This window comes from Myotis lucifugus, unplaced genomic scaffold (assembly GCF_000147115.1).
Source record: "Myotis lucifugus unplaced genomic scaffold, Myoluc2.0 scaffold_101, whole genome shotgun sequence".
Lineage (NCBI taxonomy): Eukaryota > Metazoa > Chordata > Mammalia > Chiroptera > Vespertilionidae > Myotis > Myotis lucifugus.
Genome location: NW_005871149.1, coordinates 4,264,102 through 4,284,690, shown reverse-complemented (window position 1 = coordinate 4,284,690; position 20,589 = coordinate 4,264,102). Strand labels below are relative to the sequence as shown.

The window sequence follows — 20,589 nt, the reverse complement described above, 5'->3', positions numbered from 1 at the left end:
GGTATGAAAATAAATGGAAAATCCCGGAAGTCTTCAATTCCTAAGTTTTAAAGTGCACGCACTCCATGTGGCATGAGGAAATCCCGCTGCTCTGCTCCATCCGGGCCGGGCTACGGCTCATCCTTTGCCCAGCGTCTCACACTGTGAACGCTGCTACCTGAGGGTCAGTCTCTCAGTGGCCGTCAGGCGACCGGATCAACCGTCACGTCTCACGGTGCTTGTGTTCAAGTCGCCCGTAGTTTGCACAGCGAGGCTGCGGCCACGTAACTTCTCTCTCAGTGTACCCTTTTAATTGTCCCATTTCACTCTTAGTTATCAGTGTCCATCTCTTATCGTGCCTAATTCACAAATTAAACTTTATCATGGGAATGTACATATAGGAAAAATGAAATAGGGGCCTGGGGGACTTGGAATATATCCCCCATGGATAAGGTGGGGGCTGCTGTAAGTCGAATTAGGGAATCATTCAATGGAAAGACTCTTCAGCTCTCGAGACATCAATTTATTGCATGTAGTAACTATTTATTGTATTGACATATTTACAAAATACTACAAAATGCAATAGCACTCTAACCCACCATAGTACACAAGGCTGCATACGGGCAAGACAAAGTATGTGGACGCACACTGACTTCTGTCTTTGGTATTAGAAATCTACACAAACCCGTGGCATTGACCGTGTCCATACAGAGCGCTAAACGCAGACAAAGACGCCTGGGCAGCATCGTGAGAAGGGGCTCCGACCCCCTCTGCTAGGAGCCGCTCCCAGGCCCATGAAATGCAATAGGAAGACCACACACCACTGGCGAGGAAGGGAGTCTAGCGGCTGCAACAGCAACACCCGCTCCTACCCCGCCCAGGGGTGTTTCTGCTCGTGACGCTGCTGCTTCCGTGACCACAGACAGTGACAGACAAACCTTCTCCGACTCTCAGCTGCAGGTAAGACGGGGACACACCGTGAGGGCACAACTCTACTGCACAGACGTCTATAAAATTCCCTTCCATGGTCATTCACACACACACACACACACACACACACAATCAACTTTAACTGGTTTTAGCAAATAGTAATTTCTCTAAAACACAATCACAGTTTACATAATTCTGAGGTAAAGGTCCCGACTCTATCCTATCTGAGAAGGCCTAGCCCCGGGGGCCTCTACAGGGGGAGGCGGGCATGGAACATTAGGTTCTGGAATTCAAGAGGGTCGGGGAGCAAGCAGGTGGCACCTCCCTGGCGTCAGACATGATACAGAGCCTCCGACCGGGCGCTTCCAGTTTGGCTCCTTAAGTTAATGCTTCCCATGCTGGGCTCTCTTCAAACCCAAAACACCCCCTGGATCTTATCTGGACGGGACTTTGTGCTACAGAGAAACCATTTCATCGGGAAAGGGCCGCGTAGTGTCTTCACCTGACTGCCTTGGCCGGGCCTCTGTGTATCACAGAGAGAACATGTCACATAAAAAGCGAAGGTTTGGTCAAATCAATCCACTGCAGAAACTCATCTTCCCGACAGGGGCTGCTGGTGGGTGGGGAGACCCTCGGTGGGAAGCCGGGGGCCACGCCGAGGAAGCCCGGAAATGCCTCGTGACCCTCCGGGCCCAGAAATGCAGGCAGGACCCCGCTGTGCGTTCCTTCCCAAACCCTCAGCAAACTGGTTTGTGCTTGTGCTGCTGCAAATACTCCGGGAAGAAGGAGATCGGCAACTCCCTCCTTCCTCGGTCTTTTTCTTTTGGGGGGGGGGGGAGGGGGTTGGGAACGGGGGAGAAAAAAGGCCCGTGTTAATAGATGTCGCTCCTGTCCAATGACCTCATAGACATGATAGCCCTTAATCTGCTTCTGTAAACAAGGCGTCCTCACTCAGGTTCCCTGCAGCCGCCTGTCCCCTACCAGCCAAGGTGACTTCACCAAGCGAGAGACCACGTCTCCAAAACAACCCGAGGAGGCCACGGGGCGGGAGGGCCTCACAGGGAGATGCTCCCATTTATGCACTTTCCTCCTCTGTGCACAGTGACTCGCAACTGTGGCCAGGACAACCGATGAGAAACGGAAGGAAAGTGTTCGCAACGAGCCCCCACGAGGCCCTTGAAGACGAGGAGCCATACTGGGCCCTCCTCCAGCTGCCGACGGCGGAGCTCTCGCGGGCTCTGTGCTGGGAAGGGCAACACTGAGCTCTGCTTCTTTGGACCATGAAGGAATTCTGGTGAGAAGACACCGGCGGGAAGCGTTTCCTGATGGCGGCATCCTGGGTCGGGCCGGATGGAGGAAGTGGAAAGACGAACCATGTGTTTGCTGGGCTCTTTGGGGGACAAAGCAAGCTCGGCCTTTGCCCTGGCCCCGACAATGACCCACTGGTCGCTGTCCCGTGCCCAGCTGTCTGTCAGCACCGGCACTTAGACCCCAGGATTAAGACTCAGGAGGGGGACGTGGAATAGCCGGAAATGCAGCTTTTGAAACACATGGGTTCGTTCACAGCCGCGCAGGCTTCGGTCTGTCCGCCTCGGAAGGGTCTGGGCGGAGCCACGCTGGACCGGCACCTACTCATCCACCTCCACGTACGTGGACGGAAACCAGCCCACCTACAGGAGAGAAGCAACCAGTGAGCCACGACTTCACGCCTGCCCCTCAGGGGTCTACGCCCGCAGGCTGTTTCCCTGACACCCCGTTAAGCTGGAGTTTTATACCCGGTGCAGGCGGATAAGGCGGGCTTAGGGGCTCCTAGAGCGGGACAGAGTTCCCATTGGCTGGCACACAAATGAATATGCAAATGAAGGAGGACCCAGGCTCTGGTAGGGAATGAGTCCTCTTTCTGCCACAGAACGGAGCTGGCTAAGAAGACAGAGGTACTGGGTCCCATTCCTCCAAACTGAGATCAGCGGCCCGGAGAGACCGTCTGTTCTGCACAGCAAGTTTCTGCTCCGAGGCCGAGGGACTAACACTCCTCAACCCTCATCCCAACCAGGAGCCACGCCCGTGCGCAGGTGACCTGCGCTTATGCCTCCATCACGTTCCCTCAGCGCATTTTTCTTGCGGGCCTCTTGGGGGTAAGAAACACCAGCAGGGCCCGGAGCCGGAGTTCTGGGAGGGGAGGGCTGCCGGGGGAGGGCCGCTCCCCAGCAGCTCGAGGGGGGCCTGCAGCTGCCATGACCTTCGTTCACGGGCACGAGCGCACGCGAGGGAGAGCTCACCTTGCCGTTCGCTTCTCCTCGCCACCAGCCGTTGCCACTCATCTTGGTGTAAATCTTCACCACGTCCCCCTTCAGCAGGGACAGCTCGCGCATGTCCCTCGCACAGAAGTCGTAGCGTGCCACGGCGATGCCCAGCACCTTGGGGCTCAGCACTGTGGAGACAGGACGGGGAGTCGCTGGTTTGCGGGGTGAGGACCCTGAGGGGCCGAGTGGGTGAGCGTCAGTGATGCTGTCACAATGCGGAGGTGTGACTTCGGACGGACAGCGACAATGGCAGGCAGCCCGGGGGCGAGCAGCAGGATGGCTTTAGGGCAATCAGGGGTCAAGGTCCCTGCCTAAAGTCTAAAGGCCACGGTTCTGTTCTCATATCCTTCAAAACGACAAAACGGGGGCTCGTTTTTGTTTAGAAAAGGTTCCTATCTGAGGAGAAAGGACCTGAAAGAGCTAGCACACACTTCCTACCGCTGCCACACATTCCGCCTCTAACCAGAACCGCGAAGGCAGAAAGCTTTCCGTTTACCTGGAACCTTTTAGGACTAAGACTCAAAACAACCAATTTGGTTTTGCTCAGAAGGTCTCCTGCGGGGTCCAGTCCATCGCTTCCAGTTAAATGGCACTTCCTCCCCCAGCCGGCCTCTTTGTTGTTGTTGCTCAACTTATTTGGGGCTAAACTCCGTTACTGTTTTACATATAATTTCACTTAGGTGAAGAAGCTTAAATCAGGTTTCCACAAACACAATTTATCTTCTCTTTCCAATGAATCCTGCCTCACAGAAAACCTTCACTGACGTATGTAATTAAAAATGGTGTCAGCTAGGTTGGTGGGCTCACGGTTCGATTCCTGTTCAGGGCACATGCCCAGTTGCAGCCTCGATCCCATGGTGGGGTGGAGGAGGTGTGCAGGAGGCAGCCAATCAGAGTCTCTCTCATTATTGACGTTTCTATCCCTCTCTCGCTCCCTCTCCTTTCCTCTCTCTCTAAAAATCAATAAGAACATATTTCTTTACAAAATGACGTCAGCGTGCTCACCTCCTATACTCAGATTGCTGTAATGGTTGACGCTAACCTGCTGTGTTACCAGGAGCTCCCTGACTCCCTGCCCAAACCTATCTTGAAAGGAAAACGCATTCAAGCTGCACATTTGCTCACATCTCGTGTTTCAGAACATGTTTTTATATCCACTTCTCTACCTGTCGCTCTTTGGGGTTATAAAGTGTTTTCAATTATATGTTCAGTGATTCTGAGAATCACTCACCTGGGATGGAAGGAACTGAAGTAGAAGAAAAAGAAACAAACAGGAAACACCAAGTGCCTGTGTTTGTAACAGGGCCCAGAGCCCGGGCGGCCGTGATGGCCACCTGGGCCGCCCGGCAGAGCCTGCGCACGTGGCCACAGGGCTCCCTGGCCTGGCATTCGTGGCATTGCAACGATAGAAATATTTTTAGTCTCCAGCTGTCAATCATAAGGTAAACAAATAGCAATGCTGCAGATTTCAGAAGTATAAAGGGAGTGAAAACAGGTCGTTTTATTTTACTGCTCAGACAAAACCCACTTGAATAGTTTTCTTACTGAATTATGGGGCACGCCTTAGATGGGCTCACATAAAAATACCCCTGTGATGGAAAAAGCCAATTATCGACTGAGCCGCGAGGCCTGGCCTGCATCTCTGAGGTTCTGGAGGCTACATTTTTCTCAACTGTGAAACGAGAGGTGTGTACCAGGTGACTGACTTCTAAGGCCCTCCTAGTTCTAAATGGTTCTGCTGGGACTTAGAAGTTAATGTTTTTAAATCTGTAAGGAAACATCCTTTATCCAGCCATAACGTACTCTCCTTGACGCCCCATGAATAACCATTGCATTCTCTGGCTAATGACAGAAACCGAGACAAAAATACCCAGACACAAAACGATGGGCAGTCATCCTCGGGCCATCTGTGCTGAATTTCACTCTGACATTTGGAGACCAAGTTGGGGTTTGTGTTCTATTTATTTTCTAAACACTGGCTTTTCTCAACTAAAGTTTCTGATCCTTAAAGAAACTGACGGTTTTATAGGGTATTCCACGCCCTTTTTATACGCTCGGCCCTCATCCCTCCCCCACCTCTCCCAACGGGTTGAACAGAAACTGTCTTGCTGAAATACAGAATGGGAGCGTGCACACACACACGCACACACTGGAGGAGGGGAATGCCATGGCAAGCAGTGACACTGCGACAGAGGGGAGGGAGGTGCAGGTGCGAATGTGACCTGGGCTGTTTGGGAAGAGATGCATCTACATGAGAAGCCACACAGAGAAGGCAAACTGTTTTCTTTGCAAACAAAAGCAAATGGAAACGACACGGACAAGCAGTGGAGCAGTACCTGACCAGAAAGGAGTGGAGGAAGGGGGGACAAAGCTGAAGTCTGGAGGAGGGACAAGAGAAAACCCACAGAACAGAGAGGGGGCTGAGGGAGAGAGAGAGGGGGAGAGAGAAGCAAAAAGAACATTTAGGTGTTGGCAAAAGAAAAAAAAGAACATCTTGACACAACTTCCCCATTGTCTATAATCACAGGAAAACTCTCGCATCAAAGCTGGGACCTCAACCTTCGCTCGCGCTCACTTTGCGTCTTATCATTGTTTCTAAATAAAGACCCTTTTCTGTGCTGATTGGCAACTCGGGGCTGTCTGTCCCGTTACGGGTGAGCACAGCACCCCACTCCGTGTTGCCACCCGGAACCCTTCCACCGTCTCCTCTGGATGTGGTGGCTCCCCGCCTTGTCACCTCCGGGAGACGGGAGCCTGCACATTCTCCGTGTAAAACATCCTTCCCGCCAAAACTTCTGAAGAAGAGCCCACAGGGTGGGAGTGCATGGCCTTCCGCAAACTCAAGAAATCCTCTCACGTGTCCAGGTGTGTTAGGACCCACCCCGCCCCCCCCACCGCCCCACCACGCGTGCGCATGCTAGCTTTCTCCAGAAATGAGACAGAGACCGCTCCGAATCTTACCACATCTGGGAGAGAAAGGAAATATTCCCCACAAAGTTGCAGGGCGGAAGAGAAACGTTAAGCAACTGGATGCTCAAAAGAAAGGCTTTTCAGAGCCATCAGCCTTGGCATCCGTGCCAAGTGGCTACAATTAGGATCTTCTTAAACCTCATCTACAACATGATCACCTTAAGCCCTGGCCGGTTTGGCCCAGTGGGTTCCTACCCACACTAGGAACGGATCCACCTATTCCCACACACACAGACCCCACCTGCTCTACCAACACGCGATGGTGTGAGGGTCAGAACCAGCCGAGGAGTTCAAACAGGAGCCTGGAGGGGGTTCTTAACTCCCAGCCCTTGTCTTTCCGGCCTGACATGCACATCACCACCTAATAGTGCGCACGTTCTGCCTGCTGGGCATCCCGTCATTGTGGGACCCTTCTTGTGAAAAACAAGTCTCTTATTCATAACTGGACCCACCTAGACCACCGTAAGTCAGTGCGGAGATCTTTGTCATCATTTGCAAACTGCATGTTCTGGTGGGGGCCTCCCTTCCTTCCTCAAACATGTTTCACTCCCGTTCGCAGACAGGAGGGCCTGGCTGGGCGAGGCCCCCACATCCAGGCGGTGTCTCCGCTGACTTCCCACACGCCTGGTGCCTTGTACACACTAACGTTCACGGAGCGTTGCCAAGTAAGTGGCCCATTGTCTAGTGACAACATTTCTCTAAGAATAGAATCAAATATGATCTCCAAGTTAAACAAACGAAATCCGAAGTCCTGAGACTCTCTAACTGAAACGGAAGTCATCTGCTGAGTAAATACACTGGGAATCGAATCTATCAGCATAGCCGTAATCGACTGATTGGCAAATCATTACGGAATGCTATTCAGTTCTGAGACTTGACCAAGAAAGGGAGCCACCCAGCACAGACGTACTCCAGATACAGGAAGAGCACAGTGTTTACAGAACAGAAACGTAATGAATGACAGCCTGACGCCTATACCTTTATTGTTAAGGCTAATTTTGTTGTTTTCGTTGTTAATCCTTACCAGAGGATATATTTTTTTCCATTTATTTTTTTTAGAGAGAGTGGAAGTGGAAGGAGGGAGTGAAGGAGGGGGAGAGAGAGAGAGAGAAAAAAACTACATCGATGTGAGAGAGACACACCGATTCGTCATCTCCCGCACATGCCCTGACTGGGTCAGGGATTGGACCTGCAACCCAAGTACATTGCCCTTGACTGGGGGGAATTGAACCTTACAACCCTTTGGTGCACAGGCTGGCGCTCTAACCACTGAGCACCACTGGCTAGGGCTGTCAAGGCTAATTAGTTGCTGCCTTAATTAATAAGCTCTGCCTTGATCAGGCAGCTCATGTTCATGAGCGAATGAAAATCTATTCAATTTTCAGTGACGCTTAACACGTGCACACGGTGGAGACCAAGTGCAATCAGCACTGCTCCTCGAGCCCCGTGAGCAAGTCCCACCGCGTTTCTGAACTGCCACTTGCCCTTCCATGACGTGTGTAAGTGAACACAGCCCTACACACCTGCCCATTGCTCTCTGCGATAGACACTGCCTAACGCTCAGCTCCAAGTTGTAGCAACCACTTGTGTCCACTCATTTGCATAATAAAAAGCTGTTCGTAAAAATGTCAGGCAATTGGACCGATGATCGGCACAGGGATCCCTGGGAGTCGGCTGCCCTGCAGCAGCCAAGAGGTTTTTCCGGAGAACCGGATGCTAAGTGGGCCCTTTGAGGTGCCATCCAGGAGGTACCAGGACTGTCTACAGATGGCCCGCAGCAGAGAACATGCTGGATGAATGTTTCTTCGGAACCGTGACCCCTCACCTGGCATGGTTTCAGAGCGTGGGCTGCGTCTTAGACCCCAGCAGCATTCAGTATCTGTTCCCACCTCCCCCATGAAACAAACTGAAAACCCCTGGTTCAGGGCTTACTGTATATGTTACATATTGTCACTGAAAAAAAAAAAGGAATAATTCAGATTGGTTTCATTTCATTGAATGGGGACGTAAGTGGTCAAATCTCCTTTCACATGAAATTCAGATATAACAAGAACAACGTAGATCTGGAATTATTAGAAAAAGGGAACAGGTGCTTTGTATGCAGTGCTCAACACGGGAGGCCACTCACGAGAAACACCAGGTCTGAGGCCTTCCCTATTAATATGGAAATTAGGTCACCTGACATCTCCAGGGGTTTCAGATGACTTAGAGGCATCAAGTGTATGGAGTCCAAATCCTTACTCTCCGAAAAGAGTCGGCAGACGTTTATTAGATAACTACAAACTTGCAAAGTGCTATGTTAGGAGCTACAGGAGATACGACAAGTAAGACAAGTCTGACTTCCCGGGAGCTTACAAATCAGCAAAGAGACAGGCACACGGAAACAGAGATGGGCGACTGTTCATTCTGCTTCGAGAAAGCTCCGAGGAGCCTTTGGGCTCCAGCTGAGTCCCTCCCTACAAAACCTCCAACCTGCCCGGCCGGCCTGGCTCAGTGGTTGAGTGTCAACCTGTGAACCAGGAGGTCACTGTTTGATTCCCGGTCAGGGCACAGGCCCGGGTTGTAGGCTCGATCCCCAGTGGGGGGCGTGCAGGAGGCAGCCGATCCATGATTCTCTCTCAACATGGATGTTTCTATCTCTCTCTCCCTCTCCCTTCCTCTCTGAAATCAATAAAAATATATTTTTTTAAAAGAAACCTCCAACCTTCCAGTCACTCAGGCCAAAAACCTTAGTCCTTCTCAAACGGTCTCTTGCTGTTCCAGCTCACACGTGATGTGTGAGAACGACCTGCTGGGTCACCTTCCAAGTATAGCACCTGCATGGCCCCTCAGTGGCACCATCTGTCACGGATTGCTCAGGAGCAACTGGTCTCCATCTTTCTACCTCGTCCCTCTCCCCGTGGTCCTGGTTTCAACAGAGAAGCCAGAGGACGCCTGGAAAACCTTAAGTGGGACCATGTCTCTCCTTTGCTTCAGTCCCTCCAAGGCTTCCCACTGCTTCTAGAGCCAAGTCCCGTCAGGCCTCAGTGGTCTGGCCCCCGTTACGGCTCCAACCTCGCCCTGCTGCTGTCGCTGTCCCCTGTGCTCCGGCCGTGCCCAGCCCTGGCTCCGACCTTCACTTTTTCCTGCAAGGTCACTGGTCTGGTCGCAACGACCATGGCCGCCTTTGCAGTGCTTGAAGGATGGCTCTAATATCTGTCACCACATCACGGGGACCGGGCTAATCTCTACTTCGTTTGCGAGCCCACCTTCTTCCCACGCTTTCTCACACGTCAGCGACCGCAGCACTTTAACAGCTGCTGTGTCTCCCAGGGGCCCCTGGTCCTGACTTTGCTTCTTGAGACCTTCTTTTACCAATGTTGGTGGTTTTTCTAAGCCATGTTAGAATACGCTGCACACACAATGGCCCCGAGTTCTAAGTACCTCAGTGTGGACTTCCTAAGCGCAGAATAACCGGCCTGTTCCGTTTGGCCTTGTCTGGCGCTTCCTCGCGGTTAGACTCAGGTGAAGCCTCTTGGAAACAGACCACTGAGGCGGGGCTGTTTTGGGGGAATCACATCTAGGGGTGCATCACACCTGTCTGTCCCATTAGTGATGTTACCTCTGATCACTTGATTAAGTGGTTTCTATTTTTCCAACTTTTCCAACTAATACGTTCTTGTGAGAAGATCCTTTGCTATTATCTAAATAACGATAACCAACATTTTTTTTAAATTAGCCAACTCTACTCTGTGGTCCAATTAATTAAGAACTTTGCAAAATGTCGGAGGGCTGCTGGTGGTTATGAAATAGCTCATGGTGCAACTTTCCCCGGTGTAATTGGTCCATTAACATTCCTCTTCACCTCCTCCTCCCATGTGCGCGAAGAAAGCAATCTAAGACGCTATCTTTAAAAGCGCGTAATAACATCTCTAATCTCATCCCTCCCTCCTCGGAGGAGAGCGCCGAGGCCCCTGGGGGCTAAGTCACTTGCCGAAGGTCCGACCTGAACAGCATGAAGTGCTCACGGAGCAGCAAGTCAGGCAAAGGCAGCCCAGTGCCCTCCAAACACACCGGCCCTCGGGGGCACGGGCCGCGGCCTCGGGCGGGCTTGCTGGGACCACTGCTCACAGGCCCACAGCACAGGGCAGAGGGTCTCCCATGGAGTCACTGCGGTTTCCAGGGAAGCAGACGGCTCCCTCGTCTGCCCGAGTCCCCCCTCTAGTCTCGCCTCCTCCTTTCTCTCTCCTTCTCCCTCGGAAACACTCAGGTCATTCCAGTGACACAAAGTCGCAGAGCCTGTGGACAAGGGGCTGCAAACTGAAGTGCTGGATGCCCCTGGCCTCCTGGGTAATTCCGATCTATGGATGTTTCCATGGTGTTTTTGATGGTGGTGTTTTTTGCATTGGCATGAGGGCCTTCTGTCCTAACCGCATCATACTTCACTGACTTGAAAACGAGTTGGCAATCTCGTTGGTAAGAGCATTCTAACCCGGACAGTGCAGAAGCGAGCAGCCTCCGCCACATGCCCGGGACTCTCCTATCACAGCCGAACCAAAGAGTAACCAGCAGCAGGTCTCAGTGTGGGAACTTCCGTCCAGCCTCCCCGACACGGGGTGGCTCTCGGCTGCAGCTGGCTGCTTGGTGGCCTTTGGGACGCACTGTCCCCGGCAACCCTTCTTGGTGAAAGCTGCTGTTACATGCTACTGAGCAGAGGTGAGCACACAACCTGCACACACGTTCCATATGGGATACCGAGCATCCCCCTGACCACAGCCGGGCCAGCCCCGAAGGGCTAGGCACCTACACAGAGGCAGGGCTTTCACACAGGGTTGCCCTTCGCAGAGCTTGGATAAACAAGGTCTATCTAAAAAATCATAAAGGCAAAGATTAAATTGCTGAGTTCAAGTCAGTGATTCTACCCAACTCTTACAAACACAGGGAAGTGTTTCTGTGTGAGAGGAGGAGTGGCAGTAAAAGCTGAAGAGGTAGAGAGAGCAGCGGCCCACGTCTCCTGAGTGTGACCACATGCCGGGCCACGCTGAGTGCTCCATACCTAACACCGGGGGCAGCCCTCAGAGCCAGCACAGTGTTCCCAGTACAGCCAGTGCTGCAGAAAGAGTCAGCATCAGGTCAATAAAGCACTGGGGCAGCCTAGCCGGTGCGGCTCAGTGGACAGAGCACCGGCCCTCGCACTGAAGGGTCTTGGGTTTGATTCCAGTCAAGGGCACATACCTCGGTTGCAGGTTTCCTGGCCCTGGTCAGAGTGTGTGTGGGAAGCAACCAATCAATGTGTCTCTCTCACATCGATGTTTCTCTCCGTCTCTCCCCCTCCCTTCCACTCTCTCTAAAAATCAGTGGGAAAATATCCTCAGCTGAGGATTAACAACAAAACAAACAAACAAATAAATAAACAAAGCATGGGGCAGAATCACAGATTTGCGTGAAGGTTATAATCCCGTGACATGGGAATGGTCGGATGGTCTTGGAGTGTAGACTACGGTGCATTCCTACTGAATGAAGTACTAACTCGCTTCTTCCCGGACACTTCATGAGCGACCTCCTCTCTGATCACCGGACAGAAAAACATAAAACTCCTCCACCTGCCTGAGAATCTAAGATACCTGGTAACACTGGGCTAAAAGATAGAAAGATAACTTCTAATCGGTGTTGGAAGTTTCAATCTCGAGTGTGCTGTGACTACCTTGACTGGTCATCTGTCAGGAATCCTTGCGAAGAGAATAGCTATGACGTTATTCAAATAAACACCAAGCCTGTCAGTGCGTGTGACAAGCCACTTGAACGTTTGCTTATGGGACGCGTATAAGATTTTACGGACACTGTTAGAGCCCTGACGACACCTACTTCTCCCTCAGTTTCTGCTTTTGGGGGGTGGGGGGAGTTGAAGTTCTATTGCACAGATGTAAATTCTTTTTTGAAACACCTCTGGAAATCCCAGTTTTGCTTAGGCTAAGCATTCTGGGAGTAATAAAATTGTATTCAGCCTCCAACACAGTTTTATGTGTTTTTTTTTTTAAAAAATGGTATACAAACTAAGAGAATGAAATCACATTTTACTCCCAACTTTTTCCATCACGATGGTCGCTCTACAAGCTCTGTCTACCTCCAGGAAGATCATATGACATCAAGCGGTGATGAGAAAAAGTGTCCGCCTTGAGCTCACATCCAACCAGAACCTGCTTGCGGTCTGCGTGCTAATCTTTGATGACCAGTGCTCGATCCAAAAGACAGTGGCTGCTGTATGCTTTCAGCAATACTGGCGACAGAGGAAACATGATCCGGAAGTCATCTTTAAACAGGATCACAGGAGATGAGAGAGCTGGGCATGCGCCTTGCTTAAATACTGCTACCCAAATGGCACTATGACCACAGACACGTGTAAAAGAAAAAGAGGCTGGCTGCCCTGGCCCATGTGGCTCGGTTGGTTGGAGCATCATCCCGTACACTGAAGGGTCACAGGTTCGATTCCTGGTCACGGCACATACCCAGGTTTGCAAGTTCGAATCTGGGTTGGGGCATTTATGGTAGGCAACCGATTGATATGTCTCTCTCTCTCTCTCTCTCTCTCTCTCTCTCTCGCTCTCCCTCTCTCCCCCTCCCTCCCTCCCTCTCTCTCTCTCTTGCTTTCCCTCCTCCCCCTCTCTCTAAAAAAAAAAATCAATAAACATATCCTCTGTTGAGGGGTTTAAAAAAAAGTTTGGCTGATGTAAAAGTCATTGAAAAGTACAAAACTTACATATTAACATACCCTTTACATTTGGAGCTCTGAATACAAACATGGTTTTTAACTTGGCACCAAGAACCGTATCTGGAAACGTTTTAAACCTGTCGGTCCGTCTGACTGCTTAGCTGGAGAAACCCCTTGCTAAAGGCATTAGCGTGTTAACTGGTTTAGATCTCAAACTTTGGAAGAAAGAACTGAATGCTCTTGTGCCTCCACCCGTTAGAGGGCAGTACTCACAGCTGCTGCCCACCCTGCTGCCCCTCTGTCCAGCTGCGGGCTCTGGCTCCTTGTATGGAAACTGGAGGGTGGTATCCAAGGTCCGGAACCCTTCCTTCAGGGAGTGGTGCTTGTAATACTCCACAAGTTCCTGAGGGCAAGAACAACAAAAGATCATTGTTAACAAGGCCAGGTCGGTTCTCAAACGCATGGACTCCTTCACATACACTGACATATGTGTGAGGATGGGCCATTCTGTGCGAAACTTCCCATAAGCCTATGGAACAGTGAGTAACAGTCGCCCCCCGCCGTCTGCGCGTTGGGGACACCTGCCCGGTGACTGTCTTGGTTACTCGGCCCCTTGTAATGGGAGTTGTCCCTATTGTCCCTCCTGGATGGAGAGCATCCTGTGAGTCTCCGCCAGACGCGGGAGGGACCACACTCCATGGAGAGAGACCATGCTCAGCGTCAGTCTCAGAACAGTAATTATTGCTCTTATTTATGAAATCCTTGCTTTTCTAAACAAAAACAAAGGGAACAGCTGTTTGCTGAATATACAGCAATTTCTAGTTTCCTGCATTTCCTTCCAACGTCACAAAGAGCAAACTTGATCGTCGATGCACTTCTCCACGGTGAACCAGCGTCGATAAGCCACGGGTGCTGCTAGGCGTTGCGTGTGGCTGACGGTGAAATGTCCACAGGTGCCCATCTCCCAGCTCTGCGTGGCCTCTGGCGCGTACACAGGTCCCTGACGTGGCTCCTTCCAATCTTCTCTAATACCTCATTGGCCTTAAATACACCAAGCCCAATGTAATCACCTCCCATCTTCTTTCACACTAAAATTTCAGGGAATTTCTTATGAGATGCTGGTTGTATGAATTCTACACAAATCCAAATCCGCTGACTTTAAACAGAAATTAAATAGTAACGAATTCATAACGGGAAAAATGTATATTATGATTGGATGAGTACTGGAGCTATAACATCTCTTACAAACAGCTGAAATGAAAATAAAAGCAAAATCCCTTTTAACTCAATTATTTGTTGCTTCTACTGCAGTACAGTCGCTGAGAAACAGTGTGGAACCTACTTATGGCTTCTAAAAATCACACTGATATCAACTTAGTATCTCCATCCCGTAGTTATGTTCAAAGTTCCCAAAACAAATCAATCGGGCCAAAATCACCCGGAAGGAGAAAAGGAGAATCGTCAATGATCTGTGCATCATTTATGGCCTCACTCCGAGGAGCTGTGGAAGATCACCGAGTGGAGAGTTCCCGGGTCACAAAGATTATGGAGGTAAGGCCCCTGCCCTCCTGGGGTTCTCACCCTTGAAGGAAAGTGAGGGATTATGGGAGTCCGAAGGCAAGACAGAGAACTTCCTTTTGTGAGTCCTTTTTGGAGGATGAGAGGAGTTCATGATACAGCCTGGCTTACATTGAAGAACATGTACAACTTCAAAAGCCAGGAAGGAGGAAAGGATTGTTTTATTTTTTAGTATATTTTTATTGATTTCAAAGAGGAAGGGAAAGAGAGATAGAAACATCAATAATGAGAGAGAATCATAGATCAGCTGCCTCCTGCACGCCCCACATGGATGGACAAGCTGCAACCCGGGCATGTGCCCCGATCGGGAATCGAACCGTGACCTCCTGGTTCATAGGTTAACACTCAACCAGTGAGCCACGCCGGCCAAGTGGATTGTTTTAAATAGAGCTTCGGGCTGGGAAGAGACACGAGGTGAGAAGACCACACTCACAGACCACAGGCAGCGCGGTGGGGCTGAGCACTGGATAAAGCCAAGGAGATTTTCCAACTCTCACATCTGTGAAATGGGGATAACAGAATTTCACAGAGGATAGCAAAGAGTATCTGAAGTGCCAGGCACATGTGAGGATCATGACAGCTGCCACCATCCCCTGACCAGGCGCTTACTTAGTTCCTCACAATCTTCACACAGGAAACGAGAGGTGGGCCTTGTCCCCAGGGATGCACAAGTCCCAGCGAGCTTCTCCCACGTGTGCAGGTCACAGAGCTGGTGTCTGCCTGCAGCGCCGTGCTCCCACCTGCATCACACTATGAGCAAGCAGTTCCTGGCCAAGGTAAGCCCACACAAGGGGAGGCTACAGGGAAGGAGCACTTGCTAAGAGTCCGTGATGGGCCAGGAACTTTATTTACGTAGACCTGAGGTGCTAGGCTTTTACACACATTATATCTATAACTTGAAATGTATATGTATATGTATATGTATATGTATATGTATATCTGCGCAGGTGGTGTTGCTCAGTGGTTGAGCACGACCTATGAACCAGAAGTTAAAGGTTCAATACCCAGTCAGAGCACATGCCGGGGTTGTGGGCTTGATCCCTGTGTGGGGTGTGTAGTGTGTAGGAGGCAGCTGATCAATGATTCTCTCTCATCGTCGATATTTCTCTCTCTCTCCCTCTCCCTTCCTCTCTCTGAAATCAATAAAAACATATATATTTATTTATTTATTTATTTATTTATTTTTTCTTCCTTCTTGGATCCAGATTACAGGGATCCTTGATGAAGAAAAGGAATTTGTAATCTGACAAGAAGAAAAAGGAGGAGGAGGAGGGACAAAACATCAGACAGAAATTTATATCCTCAAAATGGTTTCAATGATCAGAATATGGCATTTGCATTACAGTGATTTTTAACATGGTCTGCAAAGGCCAAGTCTGGAATTAAATTCTAGAGATGGATGTTACTATGTAACTTGTTCACATAAAAAGGGGAAATCCTGCCAGGGCTCTGAAAGAGCAGTGCTCACATATACTGTGAGGATGATTCAAATGACTCCAGAGGGCTGTTCTTCTAGGCTCCTTAAACTGAGTAAAATGTAACAAATACGGAAATAAACCGGAAAGGAACAAGCCAGTAACTTTGAACTTCAATGTGATTTGGTTACAGGTAATACAGATTTTATGTATTTTATTAGAAACTAGAGGCCCAATGCATGAAATTCTGGATAGAGGCCCAGTACATAGGTGGGGAGGGAGTGCGGGGAGGGGTCCCTCAGTCCGGCCTGTGCCCTCTCGCAATCCAGGACCCCTTGGGGGATGTCCGACTGCCAGTTTAGGGATAGGGCCTAAACCGGCAGTTGGACATCCCTTTCGCAATCTGGGACCACTTGCCCCTAACTGCTTGCCTGCCTGCTCAGTGCGCGTTATAGCAACCAGTCGTTCAGCCATAACGGTTGCTTAGGCTTTTATATATATAGATTAGTATGAATTTAGGTTTATGCGAAGTTGGCTTGAGTGATCGTACTGAGAAGGACTTGGGGATCATTTCATACCTATCCACCTCCACATTTTAGTGAAGAAAAATGGATTTTCCAAGCCCTAGGGTCATGTGAATGAGTAAGCTCCAAAACGCTTCTTTATCACTTCACTAAGCATGGGATACATTCTAGCTCCATTTTTACAGTCTTAGGAGGGCGAGCCTTCCCACACGTTCCTAAGCAGGTAGAATGAAATGGTGCCGCCTGGATCTTTTCCCAGGGCTGCCTTTCTGCTTCCTGCCTTTCAGTCTAATCCGCCCCTGCTTACAGTCATTGACCTTCAGGTACTACAAGTAAATAAGACGACTCTAAACAAAAGCAATGGCTAAGCTTCCCTTATCTCACACTCACACAGAGGTGTCGGCAACTCCAGTCTCTCTCGGAAATAATGAGCCCGTCACTCCGGTTACCAAGGCAACAGGCACCGGGGATGATTTATAAACAGCATTTGGCCCTGGAAGGTCTGGCGCACATGACAATTAGAACAAAATTAATGCCTTGTAATCTGGAGGCAGAGATTCATTTAGAATTTGAATTTAATGATGAGGAAAACACCAAAAATCTTGATTCACCGAGTTACGGAAGCCCAAGGGAAACAAGTGAGGTCCCAGCCCCCGCAGGCCCAGCCTCTCTTTGGGGAACTGGCTCATTTAACACCAGTTCTGGAGGCTGACGGTGCTTTACATCCGATTCCAGATTAAAATTTCATTCCAGGCCCTAAGCAGCTTCCGAAGTAGGAGAACAGAACTCGGCCACCAAGATGGGAGGCTGTGAACTATTCTGAAGAGACAACTCAAAACCACAGACCCCACTCATATGGGAATTGTGCTATTGGACACCAACAGCATAAAAGGCAACGCCATGAAGCTGTGTGGTCCCGGGTTAGAGAGGCCCCCACATTGCCAGGGTGATGGTGCCTGTGGGCCTCCCCCTCCTTCCCAAGGGGCCGGTTCCTGGCAGGAGCTGCCCCTCCGATCTCGGGTCCTCGGAGTATTTCCTACTTCAGGTCCAAGGACAGCACTGTGGTACCAGGCGGATGTCCTGATTTGAAAGCATCTTTAGAACACAGTGGCGTCCCTTCTGAATCCTGCAAACACACGGCGGCTTCACACAGTGAGGACTCCATGCCAACGCTCAACAAGAACAGAAGCACCGAGCAGGGCAGCTCCAGGCACGCTCAGCTATCTCGGCATCATCTGCTACAGGCAGGTGCTAACCTGGGCCAAAGTGTTTTCCTAAGACTTATCAGCTCCTTATCTTCCATTCCTTTTACAATTACTGTCAGGAGGAATGACCGGGATGGTTCTCAGAAAGGCATCCTTAGGCGATTTCATCACGCTAACGTGCAGGGGACACCATGAGCAAAATCACACGAGTTTGAATCAAGCACAAGAGAAAATCATGCCGTAGAGAGACTCTATGAACGAGGTGTAACCCAGCCAACTATTTTTCCAAAGCAGAAAGAGTACACTCTAAAATAATGATTAAAAGAATAGTCAAGCGCTAGTCAGTTTGGCTTAGTGGATAGAGCATTGGCCTGAGGACTGAAGGGTCCCAGGTTCGATTCCGGTCAGGGGCACATGCCCAGGTTGCAGGCTCCATCCCCAGTGGGGGGCGTGCAGGAGGCAGCCGATCAATGTCCTCTCTCATCATTGATGTTTCTCTCTCTCTCTCCCTCCCTCCCTCTCCCTTCCTCTCTGAAATCAATAAAAATATAGTTTAAAAATGTATAGTCAATACATAAACTAGTCACACAGTTGTTTACTGTCCTTATTGAGTATTATGTATGTCCTATGCTTTTTAGAGGCCTGGAGCGCAGTAGGTCTGCACACCAGCACCACCACAGACATGGGGTTCAGGTGTTGCCCTACCATGTCACCAAAAGATAGGAATTTTTCAGCACCATTTTTGCTGTTGTTGATTCTCACTGGAGAATTTTTCTATTGATTTTTAGAGTGGAAGGAGGGGGGGAGAGAGAGAGAGAGGAGGGGAGAGAAACATCTATGTGATAGAGAAGCACATCGATTGGTTGCCTCCCACAACCACCCCAACCAGGGCTGGGGATCAAGCCTACAACCGAGGTATGTGCCCTTGACTAGAATCGAACCCAAGACCTTCAGTCCGTGGGCCAAAGCTCTAACCACAGAGACAAACCAGCTAGGGCTTCAGCTCCATTTTAATCTTACAGGACCACCGTTACAGATGCGGTGTGTCACTGACGGAACGAAACAGAGTTCTGTCCGTGGTACAACCGTATATCCTTTGCTAATGTTTTATGGTTTCATCGTAGTTTTGCTATTAATTCTTAATCCCCTCCCTTACACCGACTGTGCTGTCTGCCTTCCAGAAGATCCATCCAGGATATGGAGGAAATCACACCCATGTGTCTCTAGCAGTGGCATTTCACCTGTCGTGTGAGGGCTGCTCATGTGAGCTCTGGGACAGGTCCTTTTAACCCCTTTCCAGAAGACCACTGCGGAAGAGGGCATTGCTCTCTGGTGCAAACGACTGGAGTCCTGGGTCTCTGCTGCTTTTCTCCAGCCAAGGACCTCTGTCACTAACCCAGTCGCTGTGGTATCACTGGCTTTTCCCATCGAACCGCAGCTGCTCAAGAACTTTCTGGAGCAGAACTGGGTGGCACAGAGCTGCACTGCTCAACCCTTTCCGGTGACTCTTCCTTCCCTCCGGTCTGCTCGGCTCCTTGGATGGGGGTGTTGCTGTTGTTATTTTCCGAGTCGGCAGGGCTGGAACTCATCGTTGGCCCCACAGCAGTTTGAAGCCTCCTAGTAACTGTGACACGTGGAGCAGCCTCGTTCCCATCCCCGGGAGCCCTGCAGGTGCAGACTCGAGCTGGCGTGCCCTGCAGGGAGGAGATGCCCGCGCCCTCTGCACGCTTTGATCATGTCTGGGCTGGGCTGTCACTCAGCATCGGTGCGTCCCCAGGTCCTCAGGTCCACCTCTCTCTGTGCACAGCCTGCCGGTGCCCACAGGACGCGAGTCACAGCCCCCTGGGGGGTGCCTGGGCCTGGAGCCGAGGTCCCACTTCCCAGGACGCGATCACGCTGCCCGCCTTCGCATTGGACGGGGACTGTGAGATTTCCGTGCAGAGGTTTCTGACTTTCCCTTTGACTCGGGATGCTGCCCTTTCTTGGAAACCCCGTTCCCGCCTTGGCGCCGGCCCAGGTTTTAGAGCAGGCCTGCTAGTGCCTGCGTGGAGGCTCTCTTACTCTCCGCTCTAGCTTCGATGCTGACATCTGCAAAGTGTTTTGAGATGTTTTCCGAAAGGCTGCAGCCTGGATCACTGGATTGATGGCCTGATCAGTAAGAGGTCCTTCCTGATGCTGCTCAATGTGCCCGGGAGACCACTCCCCACGCATCGCACGTCCTGGGTCCAAATTTTCATCATCTCGGGAAACGCCCTCAACCCGAGAAACAGACCCGAGACCACTCTTAAGGCAACATGAACTCTTTTACTATCAGCAATGCATATACAGTATAGTGAGGTATAGGCATTGTCTATATGGCATATACGTAATATTCTTAGCTACTAATACAATTATTAGGTTGTAATTATTTAAAGTGGCTATTTTATTAAATAACTGTATTAAATTATTTAAAATTGTATATTTTATTAAACAATCTTTTTTCTTGTAAAGCAACTATTGCATATATACTATTTCAATTTAAATGTAAAGTTCCCATGAGATCCTTGTATGGTAAAAATGGTACCTTGTTCATGTTTAATTGTGCAAGGTCATGAAGGAGAACACGGAGCATTTAAAATAGCAGAAAATAGCCCCGCCGGCGTGGCTCAGTGGTTGAGTGTCAACCTATAAACCCGGAGGTCACGGATTGATTCCCGGTCAGGGCACATGCCGGGGTTGTGGGCTCGAGCTCTCGTAGGGCGCGTGCAGGAGGCAGCCAATCAATGGTTCTCTCTCACCTTTGATATTTCTCTCTCTCCCTCTCCCTTCCTCTCTGAAATCAATAAAAATATATTTTTAAAAATCGAAGAAAATACAAAAAGTGTTTCTATGTGACAGTATATTGCATTTCATATTAAATGACCCTAAATGTGAGATGTGTTTCACCAATTACAGTGGCGACTTTTTGTGCTATAATTTAAAATACCTTCCTCTACCTGAATGAGGAGGTAGAAGTGG

The 20,589-nt window shown here is 50.1% G+C and overlaps 1 protein-coding gene across 2 annotated transcripts in view; it reads right to left on the bottom strand.

Moving 5' to 3' along the window:
* Positions 1–481: 481 nt before the first annotated feature.
* The window catches only part of VAV3 (vav guanine nucleotide exchange factor 3), a 159,226-nt gene continuing 139,118 nt past the window's right edge, over positions 482–20,589 (bottom strand). Inside the window, exons 25-28 of one of the 2 annotated variants that reach the window (XM_006092618.3) lie at positions 13,144–13,273; positions 5,549–5,632; positions 3,189–3,340; positions 482–2,579 (exon numbers count right to left, since the gene is read on the bottom strand). In XM_006092618.3, the coding sequence (XP_006092680.1) occupies positions 2,538–2,579; positions 3,189–3,340; positions 5,549–5,632; positions 13,144–13,273 (408 nt within the window). In that variant the 3' untranslated portion in view covers positions 482–2,537. The remainder of the gene's footprint in view (positions 2,580–3,188; positions 3,341–5,548; positions 5,633–13,143; positions 13,274–20,589) is intronic. The other variant, XM_006092619.3, reaches the window with a different exon arrangement.